The sequence below is a fragment of the Scleropages formosus genome, chromosome 7 (genome assembly GCF_900964775.1).
Source record: "Scleropages formosus chromosome 7, fSclFor1.1, whole genome shotgun sequence".
Taxonomy (NCBI): domain Eukaryota; kingdom Metazoa; phylum Chordata; class Actinopteri; order Osteoglossiformes; family Osteoglossidae; genus Scleropages; species Scleropages formosus.
The window spans coordinates 28032861-28045229 of record NC_041812.1 but is presented as its reverse complement, the minus strand read 5'-3'; the positions used below and the strand labels follow the sequence as shown (position 1 = coordinate 28045229).

Here is a 12369-nt window from a genome sequence, read left to right as displayed (position 1 = left end):
CTCATAGTTGTTGTTAGGTGCCATTGAGTTGATGTCAACTCATGGTGACTCTATGGGTGCTGTCCTGAAAAGCATCCAGTCTTCTGGCAACCAGCTAAGACTTGAAAATGGGGCATCCATGGCTGTGGTGATTGTGTCGATCCACCGCGTAGCAGGCCTTCCTCTTCTATGTTGACTATCCACTTTGCCCAGCATGATGTGTTCGAAGCCATGTCATCTGAGCTTCCAATGACATCTTTGGTTTGATCTGCTGTAATACACATGCATTTGTTTTCTGGGCTGTCCAGGGAAATGCAGGATTCTTTGCCAGCATCATAGTTCAAAAGTGTCAATTTCTTCCTGTCCATCTTCTTTACTGTCCAACTCTTGCATCTGTATGATGTGACTGAGAACACCGTGGGTTGAACTAGTCGGACTTTTGTGTACAGAATCATATCCCTGCACTTGAGAATTTTGTCCAAGCTCTTCATGGCAGTTTTGCCCAGAGCAATTCGTTGTTGGATTTCCTGGCTGCTTGTCACCTCTTCATTGATTATTGATCCAAGTAGATTGAAGTTATCTACTATCGCTACTGTTTTTCTTCTCCATGAAGTGTGATATTTTACTAGCATGCAGGATCAAGGTGATTGTGCGACAACTCCCACAGTCAGTCAGATCACCTTTCTTTAATATTGGTATGAACACAGATCTTTTCCAATCTGTCGGTCACTGCACTGTATTCCAGATTTCTCGACAAAGCTTGCAACTCATAATAACACCTCAAATTTGGCCAAAAGAGAAAGTCAAAAGAAAAAAGAAAAATCCTTTACGAAAATACCTGAAGTCACAGGAGTGTAGCAGGATTATAGCATTTTATTCATGTTATTATATTACACAATGTACGCACATGGAGAAGTTCTGAAAGTACTCTTGAGCCAGCACCTGGGAGTGGCTTGAAATCACTTTAGTTCTGTCCACTTGCCTATTTATTGTGAGTTGAAGTTTCCCCAAAAAACCAAGCACCTTGACACACTGACCTGGCATCTTCCGTGTGTCCTGTCCTGCCTGGGGAGTTCAATTGCCACACTACTGTTTGAATGCCATACTACAACTTGTCCGATTTGTTTATCGCTCTTTAGGACTTTTAATGGCATTAGACTTCAGTCTCAAATGATCAAAGATTAAGGTTGAGTTTTTAAAAGCAATATAAAAATAACTGACCATCAGAGAAAATTATGCAATAATATTTTAAAATACTTGGTTTGCATTTCAGATAACATGACTCCAGGACAGAAAACAATAGCATAGTGACTACTTTTCATACTGTTACAAATACTAGGAATGAATTATGCCACAAAAATTAGTCAGTGAAATCAGTCATGAAAACAGACAATTCTGCACATGGTATCTAACATCCAACAAATCATCCAGTGAATTTTGACTGCTCTCAGACACGTGATAAAACGATTAAAAAGAAAGCCAACACAAATAATACATGAAAAGTGCTTGGCAGAGTCTGCATTGTTACATGTTATTCAAGGGGCCAATATTGCTTTTTCAGAGCTGAACACACGGAAGAACAGAGAGTTCATTATATTAGCAGCAAACAAAAAAATATTGGCCACTGCTGCATCTCCTCAACTCTTTGCTCACACAGGTTCCTGTCCTTTCTCCCCGCCTATCTTTTGCAACCTGGTCCAACAAAAGCTATAGCCAATACAGATGAGTTTGTCTGTCCCCTCGGTCCCTGACTCTCCCCCAACAGGCTTCATAGCTTTCCAAAAGCAGAGCCCACTGCTCACATGCCTCCCCTTTAATCTCCAGACTGGACATATAACACAAGTCTCCTTTCCACTCTCTGTGACAGACGTCTTGGAACAGTTATGAGTTACCTAAAATTCCTAACCTGCATTCTCCTCCTTCACCTGTGTGAGGGGAGAAGGATAAGAGGTGAGTGACTTTTTTCCTTGCATCAGTGCTGCTGTTGGTTTTAAAACAAGCAAGACTTTCTAAATAATGCTAATAACAGTTTCACCTGGGCCTGATGTGATTCTCACAATATAACTATTAAGCAAAACTAGAACAAGAACTTAGATTACACTTAAAAAATTATGTCAGGTTGGTAATTAGTACAGTATCATGATCAAGTGTTAAGGACAAATATGTTGTCTTATTTATTTGCACAACAACCCATTTTCATTTCAGAAATAAATTTAAAATTACACAGTAAACAATATTATGAAGTGAATACACACTATCACTATGTTTTACTATGCTGATTCATGATTTAAGGCTCCCTGTACACGTGCATTAAACATTAAACCAAACATCAATATAGAGGGTGGATGGTAAGATAACACTGTGCCCTGCATACGTCAGCAAGAGGAGGTTAATTGCAAAGCTGAACCCAGACATGCGCGTTCATGGAACCCATGTGTAAGTAATCGGTGAATTGGTGTACGGGTATAGTGACAGTAATGGATAATTCAGGATCCCAAACAACTGTGTCAAACAGAATGTCTACCAGGCCTATATCAGCCTTTGGCTGAAACCCTGAAAACCTAGAGAAGCACTGGCAATACAATCCGTATGTTTTTAGGAAAATCTCACTGAAACGAGTCTTTGCTAACTGAGGCAAACTTCCCAACTTCCGTTATAGCACACATATCTGTGACCATGGGAAGAACAAACCTGGTGCTGATATTTTTGCAACGCTAACTACTAAACACCTCCTTAACCATCCGCCAAAATGATCCAGTTTTCAATTTTTTATTAGCGGTCATGTAGCTAATCAAGCCTCTTCAGAGTATCATAATAGCCTTGCCACATTACCTCTGGTATTTGTTTTTGATGCTCCTTTTATTCAGAAATCCTTATCATAAACTAGAATCTGCATTGGAAATCAGCTTTTTTTTTTTTGTATAGACTGGTGTGCAAACTGACTTCACCAGCTATTCAGAAGACATTATACTGTAGGTGATATAGATCTACAGTACACATTGCCATGAGGCAAAATATCTTATTTTTTCTTTGGGATATCTTAACCTGAGCACTCAAATCCAGCTAGGTGCATTTCGTTGGATCATGTAGCTAATTAGTGTCAACCAACAAGCTTTAATGTTTTTATTTGATTGATAGACCCTCTAGTAGCTCAGCAATCTGCTAGAGCGCAGAAGGCCTACGTTCCTGTATCCAGATTCCGGATGTTTGTCCCAGGAGAGCCAATTGAAGATGCCTGTGCCATCTTGCCTTTCCAGCCTCACACTTTGGACTCCTGCCATTTCAACTCCAGCCATCCATTGGTCATCATCGTCCATGGATGGTCGGTATGAGTCTTTCCTTTCTTTCAGCTGCCTTTGGATCCATCAGAAGCAGACCCACTACTATTTGCACCAAGTAGTACTTGGAGTGGAGGCAATCTAAAAACCTATATATATTCATGCCAGTTTCATTATATGTACTTAAAGCACGCCCCTGCCAAAAGGAGTGCCATGACCTCTAAAATCTATCTGCTGTCTTTCTAGATGGATGGGACCATAGAAAGCTGGGTGTCAAAACTGGCAACAGCACTGAAGTCAACTTTGAGGGATGTCAATGTGGTGATCCTGGACTGGCTCCCCCTAGCCCATCAACACTACCCCATCGCAGCTCAGAATACCCGTGTGGTGGGGCAGGAGGCAGCACACGTGCTACAGTGGCTAGAGGTGCAAAGTTGGTTTATGCAGAACCTCCTTGTCAAGTTTCATGGTGGATGGGCGTAGTGCAATTGACAGTTTTTTATAGTATAATCTTTTTTCCAATAGTACAGACACTCCTCACTCAACGACCGAGTTCCGTTCCTACGGCTAGGTCATTAAGCGAATTGGTTGATAAGCAAGGAGCCGCCCCTTACTGATATTTCAAGCATACTCTGTTGGTAGTGGGCTTGTGTCAACCATCTTTAAATATTGTTTTAATGCTACCTTTGCACCATTTATAACATTTTTAGTATATTTATAAATGTTTATACAGTAGTGTACTGTATACTGTAATAAACAGAATAGAGGAAATCTGCTCTAATATACATTACTTAGGTTTGCATACTGTAAATACAGGTAATAGTTTTTATTTATTCTGAATAAAGAAAAGGTCTAAAGAAAACTCCAACTTGATAACTTTGTTTTAATTTGCATAACTCTTACATATTACAGAACATAAAAATACAATCAGCAAAAATGATAAAAGTGATGCACTAAAAAAATTAAAGTTCGTTTATGATCTTCATTTTCAACTCAAGATCGATTGCCTTCCTTTGTTTCTTGGTGCTTCCTCCAGGTGAAGTCATGCTCTTCCTTTTCGCCGACATCTTGTACTATGGGGTGCACGATAAAGTACAAGTTTATAGACAAAATATGTAGTCTTAGGCATTGTGAACGGTAGTGTAGTGAATACTGACCGACTGTGGGAACGAGGCTGAGACAAAGAAAGGGTGATGCGAGATGCCACGCTGCCATTTCCACAACCAAAGTTCTCGTACAGTGTACAATACCGATTGGTCGGAGAGCTGGTCGTATGTCCGCGTGGTCGTTAAACGGGTAGGTCGTTAAGTGAGGAGTGTCTGTAATGATAACACTTTAAACACATGTGCTAGCACACTGCTGCCTTGGTTAAATAATTGTCTCTGTTATTACCCTCCTTGTTTTCACAGAAAAGAAAATCATACATAATCATACATCTCTCTTTTTATAATTTCTTCTCTCTTAAAGGAACACATAGAAATATAAAGACTCCACTGTTCCTTGAACTCTTACAGATTTCTCTCTCATTTTAGGAAAGTTCTCAGTTCTCCCTGGAAAAGGTCCACCTGATTGGATATAGCCTGGGCGCTCATGTTTCAGGATTTGCTGGCAGCTACTTGACAGGGCCCAAGAAAATTGGTCGAATTACAGGTTGGGCTGCTCTCATCTGTGCTAATACAACAAACATGTGAGAAGCATCCAAGTAGGATTCTTCTTACAGCGTTGCATATAGGTGTATATAGATTCAAGTTACTAAAAGTGTAGCAACGTGAAAAAAATAGTTTGATTTTTAAAAGAAATATATATTAGTAATTATCCATTTAAAATGTAATTATCCATGTCAAGGCTTAAATTGATAGGTAGATGGTTAACTGCTGCCACTCCTTTTGGTCCTGGTCATAGAATCTGATGATTTATTCACACCAATCAGATTTTAGGGTGGGGCCAAGAGAGTCTACCTTTAAAAACAGAGACCACACTTTTTTTTATCTTTTCCAAATACATGACATATTGTGTGTTTTCCAACAGCTGAAACTGTACAAAAGCCAAGAGTGTTGCAATCTAGTTGTACAATTGCTATGATCCTTTTCATTGTGCCATTTTAACAAACGGCCTATTAATTTTGTGTTTTTTTTTTTCTAAAATGCTGTCCTGGAATTGTTCCTGACCTCAGAACTGAACTGTATAAATCTGTTTGTGTCAAATCAGTACATTTAAAATGGGTGGTATTTCCTTTTCAAGAAAAATTAGTTGTGGATGAATTTAAAGGCTAGAAGTACTGGTCAACTGTGTATGTGGTTGGCCTTATTAATAACGTCTAAGGCTAAATTCAGAGCCATTCAGGTTACATGCTGTTCTCTTCTATGTTTCTTCTTTCTACACCGTTTAACATTGTTCACTAGCTACTTACTATACTGTCTTTCTTAGTCTGAGATGTTTTTCAACATTTCTGTTTGGTTACATGCTCCTATCCAGGCCTGGACCCTGCGGGCCCATTGTTTGAGGGTATGTCTTACACAGACAGGCTATCTCCTGACGATGCCACCTTTGTGGATGCCATTCATACCTTCACTAAGGATCATATGGGATTGAGTGTGGGCATCAAGCAGCCTGTGGCCCACTTTGATTTCTACCCCAATGGTGGGACCTTCCAACCAGGATGCCACATCCAAAATTTGTATGACCATCTAACCCAGTATGGTCTGCTAGGTATGTACTAGGTAAAATGGCTGGTGCCCTGTATAAAAAAATGCATAAAAAAACAATATGTAATGTGTTTCTTACATATTAACTTCAGATCCCAGATAGGAGGTATTGTTCTTAATCTATATTTGATCTGATCCACCCTTATCTTCTTTCTCAGTGTAGAACGGCCTCCTACACATATACATATTTGACCGCTGTATTATAATAGTAATGATATTTATACACACTGCACCTGCTTGTTCAATGTTATGCCCAATAAGGCCACAAGATAACGCTGAGACAAAGGAGCCTCTGTTGAGGATTTAGCAGTGGTTACTTGGCTTTTATTTGCTGCAGAGGTTGAGCCTAAATCTCTGCAAAGGAAAAACTGGAGTTTGATGCTTTCAGTCAAAACTATGGCTTTAGCATAAAAAGCAAAAACACATTAAAGCAGCTGTCACCCTGGTGTGATAATTATCTAGATGTCTTTATTCTTCCCATTGTTGTGATTATGCCTTGAGGATATGCCATCTCTCAGCAGGAATCATGCAGCATAAAAGACAGTTCTCACACTGGATTATTACAGATATAGCATGATCATCTTCTTTATGAAGTGACTGACAGCATACTTTGACAGGCCCCTACTGAAAAAAGCAAAGACAAATTAAGAGAACTGAACACAAAGGAATCAGAATCTTACTTCTAATCTGTGACTATCCCCAAAATAGAAGTCTGTTTATTATTGTTTCATTGCTAGTTTTTTTAAAGTAGAAACTTTCAAGTAATGTTCCTCTCTTAACCACAGATTCTTTGTGGCTTTCTCCTGTATCCATTTCAATTTTAAATACTTATTACATTCACATCAAATCAATTAATCTGCATTAGTCCCCCAGAGAAGAAGTGGTATAAACTGACTCGGTCCCCTGCTGTTCCCTTTCACAGTAGTTTTTGGTGGCCTTGAGGGAGAGGGCTGCTCTTCACATGTTGTTGTGTGACACAATGTGTCTCACACTGTGATAAGTAGCCATCAGTTAATATCAATGTACCAGAAGAAAGCATAGTGTCTACCCATTATCCTTTCTGACATATTGGTTAGAGCTGCTGCCTTTAGACTTACAGGTTTGAACCCCAGCTATAGAAGCCCTGAATAAGGTACTAACTTTCAATTGCTCCAGCTGTTCCAAATGTAAAGTTGGTAAAGTTACCCAGCTATATAAACAGGTCAATAACTGTAAGTTGCTTTGAAGGAAAGTATCAGATAAAATAAATACAAGTGAATATAGGGTGAAACTGAAGAAAATAATTTCTAAAGAAAAGCTACTGTATTTGCGATTTCTATATTATAGCTGGTATCATTTAAACAAGGATCTGTTTACATCTGCTGATGCCTCTCTCCCCTATGGCAGGTTTTCAGCAATCTGTGAAGTGTGCCCATGAACGCTCTGTCCACCTGTTCATTGACTCCCTGGTGAACAAGGACAAGCAGAGCACAGCCTACCACTGCAGCAATGACAGCACCTTCAACAAGGGTATCTGCCTGGACTGCCGCAAGAACCGCTGCAACACGCTGGGCTATAACATCAAGAAGGTGCTCACACGCACCAGCCGGAAGCTCTACCTGAAAACCCGCTCACGCATGCCTTACAAAGGTCAGGCTTACCCCAGGACCAGTGGTGTTCCACACGGAGAAAAAATCTCAATAACATGGCCTCGACCAGTATTTTACCTGATTGTTTTTTTTTTATGTGTATGTACTAATACAGTGGGGGCTTCAGTTTCCTCCACATCAGAAATACCTCAATTCCATTATAAAGGAAAATGTAGATGGTACCAATAAATTTAACAAATAAAAAAGCATTCTGAAGTAAATAAATATGAAAAATTGTGCACAAACTCAGTACTTAAGGAATTTTTCACAGTTAGTTTTTCTCTGTGACTCAGCATAATACTGGGAATCTGAATCTTTGCAGGGTCACTACAGGAACCTCAAAGCATCCAGACAATTCTAATTCAAATGCATAGTGAAGTTTAACTCACACACACACAGTCTGAAGCCACTTGTCCCAAGCAGGGTCACAGTGAGCCAGAACCTAACCCAGCAACACAGGGTGAAAAGCTAGAGGTGGAGGGGACACACCCAGGATGGGATGCCAGTCTGTCACAAGGCCTCCCAAGTGGGACTTGAACCCCAGACCCACCAGAAAGCAGGACCCAGTCAAACCTGCTGCGCCACCACACCCCCTGAAGTTTAACCCCTTTTTTTTTCATAATTTCAGTTTAACTGTTTTTTTATAATAATTAAACCTTGATGCACAAAAAGAAACAGTATGAGTGTTTGATAAAACACAAACAGAGGGTGTATGAGTGTGCCTTGGAGCTACAACCATTCTGCACCACCCTGCTTTGTCCTGCAACGTTCCACACTGTGCAAAATAACTTGTCCAGTTCCCTGTCCTGAAACACTTACAGAAAATTGCACACAGGTATCCTAAGGGCCACAATGGCTGTTTTTGTGAAAAAATGGATAACTAGTAAAATAGATAAAAATATACAAATATATATTTTTAGAGAAAAATGTATTATATATTATTTCTATGCATTACATTATACATAAATATAAAAACATAATTACATAAAATAATTGTGTAATATATATTATATAATAAAAATAGAAAAATTAGTAATGTATAAATACTGTTTTCTACATAATTTCTTGGGCTAAAATGGATGGAAAGGTATTCGAGCATAATTTTTGTAAGCCAAGAAAGTATGTCGTTGCTTCCCATTTGTGCAAGTGTTTTTTCTATGGCACTGTAGTTTATGTCTGTACCTCCAGGAACCTAACCCCAGCATAAACTGAAGCCTCCCTGTCTACCTAGCCTTTTTATGTCTTTGTTGTATATTGAAGCGTTGGAATTTGTGCTTCTAGAACCACTAAGAACTGAAGAGAACTATGTGCTAAAAAGAGAATTAATCCTTTCCCACCTTTTCTACAGTCTATCACTATCAATTTAAGATCCAGTTCGTCAACCAGATTGAGCAAATCGAGCCATCACTCACTATCGCCCTCACTGGGACCAAGGATGAGAGTGGGAACCTGCCCATCTCCTTGTGAGTACCTACAAGGTTTGTGGCAAGCACTGAGTCAGCTCTCTCTTCAGAGACATCTGAGAAGGAACTCCAAGGCTTCTGTATGAGAGAAAACACTAATAAATAAGAATAAGAGCTTACAATATAAAAGGATGTGTTGCCTTTGCAAGATAGTTCTCCATCCTGCTAAGGGTAAAGAGAGAACAGTGTAATCCTTGCATTTATGTATAGAGCAGCCCGCTAATACCTGTATATGTGTTAGGGGCAACCAACCTCTTCCATTATTCCCTGCTATAAAACATTGTGGCCTGACTAAATCAGAGTAAGGAGTTAATGTTACAGCAAGTACATTAATTCAACTGACCACTGCAAAGTTAATATTCTTGTTGTCTACCCCACTATCACCTTCTGCTCATAAAACAGTTCAAAAAAAGCACGGGTTTACACAGGTTGTTTTTCACTGACTCTGGGTACAATGCTCTGGCCTACATTGCATCTCCCATGTTCTCAGCAAGAATTCTAGCACTAATATTGCATCTCCCTGCACATGCAGCGTTGAGGAGATCTCCGGTAACAAAACATACACCTTCCTTATTACCCTGGATAAGGATATTGGGGAGCTGATGATGCTCCAGTTCCGCTGGGAGGGCAGCGCCGTGTGGGCCAACATTTGGAACAAGATGCAGATTATGATGCCTTGGCACAAGGAACGCAAGGGATCTGGGCTCACCGTAGGCAAGATTCGTGTCAAGGCAGGGGAGACGCAAAAAAAGTAAGCACCATCAACAGTAAATGCACACTACTCTAGCAGTGTGTTATCTTTATTACCCATGCAAATAATATTTTCTGCACCAAATGTAACTTCATCATGTTAGTTTCCACAGACACCTAAAGGTATCTCATTTATATCTCATTTATTCTGAACTTCACAGACATACCTACTTTTTCATGCCTGTTTTTCAAAATGATTAACTGACTAAATACACTTGCTGTGTGTGTTCATCTCCCTCTAGTGTTGAATTTTGTTCTGTATTGACAAAATGGCTTGTCAACTCTATAGTGCAGGACTTACGCAGCTGGTATTACAGGAAAAATTTGTTTCAGAGCATAACCTATACAAGTAAAAATAATATTAATACTCATTTTCATATTTTCTTAAAATCTCAGTTAAAACTGATGATTATTTTAAACTGATAGATGGGGAGTTAAAAGAGAATGATTTCATATAGAAATTATTTCATATTGACTTTACACTGGATCTTCAACTTATGAACACAACTGGGACCAGAAGTCTGTTCGTAACTCAAATTGTTCATAAATCATAACATTATGTATTCCAGAGTCTATCCTAGAAACACAGGGCATGAGGCAGGGAACACAGTGGATCACGTTTTTATTTTTTATTAACTTGAAAAAAACTGCAATATTTGTCATTATCTAGTCATTTTCAGTTCCCCTTTTTATCTTTACAATCAATAAAAGTGTAATAATAAAGATTTACCATCAATGCCCTTAGTAAATACTGCTCTCCAAAGTGAAATACAAAACTGCATCCCAATACAGACAGCAGGCTTATACAGTATACATAGACAGTAACTGAGTTCCCACTCCTTGTTTGATATAGCTGTTTTTCATCATGTATATATTTCAGTAGCTACCAATACAATAAATATAAGAACAGCAGAACAGGGACAGCTGGTAGTGTAGTGGTTAGACCCAAAGGTCTAACCAAAGGTCTACTGCCTTTAACCCAAAGGTTGTAGGTTTGATTCCCACCGCCAGTACTCTTGTGCAAGATGCTTAGCCTAAAACTGCTCCAGTAAAATCATCCAGCTGTATAAATGGGTAAATAATTATAAGTTGCAAACAATGTGACCTTCTGATTTTTTTAATGATTTTTTCCAGGACATCATTCTGTGCTGAAACTGATGATGAGCTGCACATTCCACCATACCAGGAGAAAGTTTTTATGCGGTGTAATGCAAACAATCAAAAAACAAAGCGGAGAATGCAGAGCTGACTGATTTGCACTTCAATACATGCATGGTTACCAGCTTGAACACAATGTGACTCTATTCCTGAGACAAGTATGTGCACAGGAAATTGAATTAAATAACTAAATCATACAAGCTCTTCTGTGTTACATCTTCACAAGCTTTCTTAATTTTTGTGTGCTTGTAGAATTTTGTGAGGTTTGTCCACTTTTTTTTTTTTTTTTTTAAATTTCCATTTACCACATCTATATTGTAAGTTGGTGAGGGTAATGGCAAAGCTGTACTTTTTAAACATGACCTGAATCTTACAGCCTAGTCTATGGGATTTGCACTAAGGAGGAGAGCAACTGGGAACCAAAGTTAATAATGAAAAAAGGACTAGAATGAGAAACTTCATTCTTTGTCACAACATTTTGCAAGAAACTTCCACTTCCATCAAAGTGCCTACTTGAATGATTACCTTTTCAGGCCAATGTCCTCTTTCACCTTTATCAGTTTCTCCATGTAAATTAACTTACTCTTATGATCAAGTGCAAAGGCTGCATACTTTAACTATGCTTAAAAATTCTTCCAAAAAAAAAAAAAAAAAAAAAACTGTAGCATGAACAAAAAAAGAAGTGAAAACAATTCTTTACAGTTATCTTGGTACTGCAGTTTCTGTATTCACTATGTAACATGCTAGTCAAAAGTTTGACTCTGGTCTCTCGCCCATATAACATGTTATTTTATTGCTTACATATGAAACAATAAAACATGAACACAACATTATATGATCTATGGGCCACCAGGGTGTGTAGTGGTTAGGGCTGTTGCCCTGTAATCTAGCCTGTAGACAGGTGTTGCTGTATCATTGTACTTTTTGGATAAAATACAATAAATAACAAAACTATCAGAAATTTTGTCTGTGACATTGCACTGATTTATATTCAGAAGAAAAGTACATGGAAAGATCAAATTAAAGAATCTAATTCACTCTCTGCCTCCAGGACAAACAACTTTCTTGGCATGAGACAAAATCTGAGGTACATTAAGGCAGGCACTTCACTCACATTCACATGGTTAGAGGTTTACATTATTCATTTAGATAACTAACTGAATGTTGCAGTAGCCTTTAACCATGCATTTGTGAAAAATAAACCAGTATTTACCGCCCCAAGCAACTGACCTTTTGTTACACATGGACTCTACAAATACAACGAAATTTCTCTCGATAAAAGCTGTGAAAATTTGATTATTTGCATCCTAGTATCCCATGAGTGTGGACAAGTATGGAAAAAAATATTTACCAGTTGGTATGTAAATGTTATATTCACCATAACCTCCTCCTTTTCCGAAAGATTTAT

General features: G+C 38.7%; 1 protein-coding gene across 1 annotated transcript; it reads left to right on the top strand.

The window, feature by feature from the left end:
- The first annotated feature begins 1678 nt into the window (after window positions 1-1678).
- Window positions 1679-11620, top strand: lipca (lipase, hepatic a). The gene is made up of 9 exons (XM_018746743.2): window positions 1679-1929; window positions 3118-3305; window positions 3504-3683; window positions 4790-4907; window positions 5733-5966; window positions 7349-7591; window positions 8939-9053; window positions 9586-9804; window positions 10938-11620. Exons 1-9 carry the CDS (start codon window positions 1863-1865, stop codon window positions 11050-11052), a joined length of 1479 nt encoding a protein of 492 aa, XP_018602259.1. The 5' UTR covers window positions 1679-1862; the 3' UTR covers window positions 11053-11620.
- Window positions 11621-12369: the final 749 nt, after the last annotated feature.

Coding starts and splice junctions, on each gene's coding strand:
- lipca (XM_018746743.2), top strand. CDS start 1,863: ATGAGTTACCTAAAATTCCTAACCTGCATTCTCCTCCTTCACCTGTGT. Junction 7,592..8,938: donor CTCACGCATGCCTTACAAAG/GTCAGGCTTACC, acceptor CCTTTTCTACAG/TCTATCACTATCAATTTAAG. Junction 9,805..10,937: donor GCAGGGGAGACGCAAAAAAA/GTAAGCACCATC, acceptor GATTTTTTCCAG/GACATCATTCTGTGCTGAAA.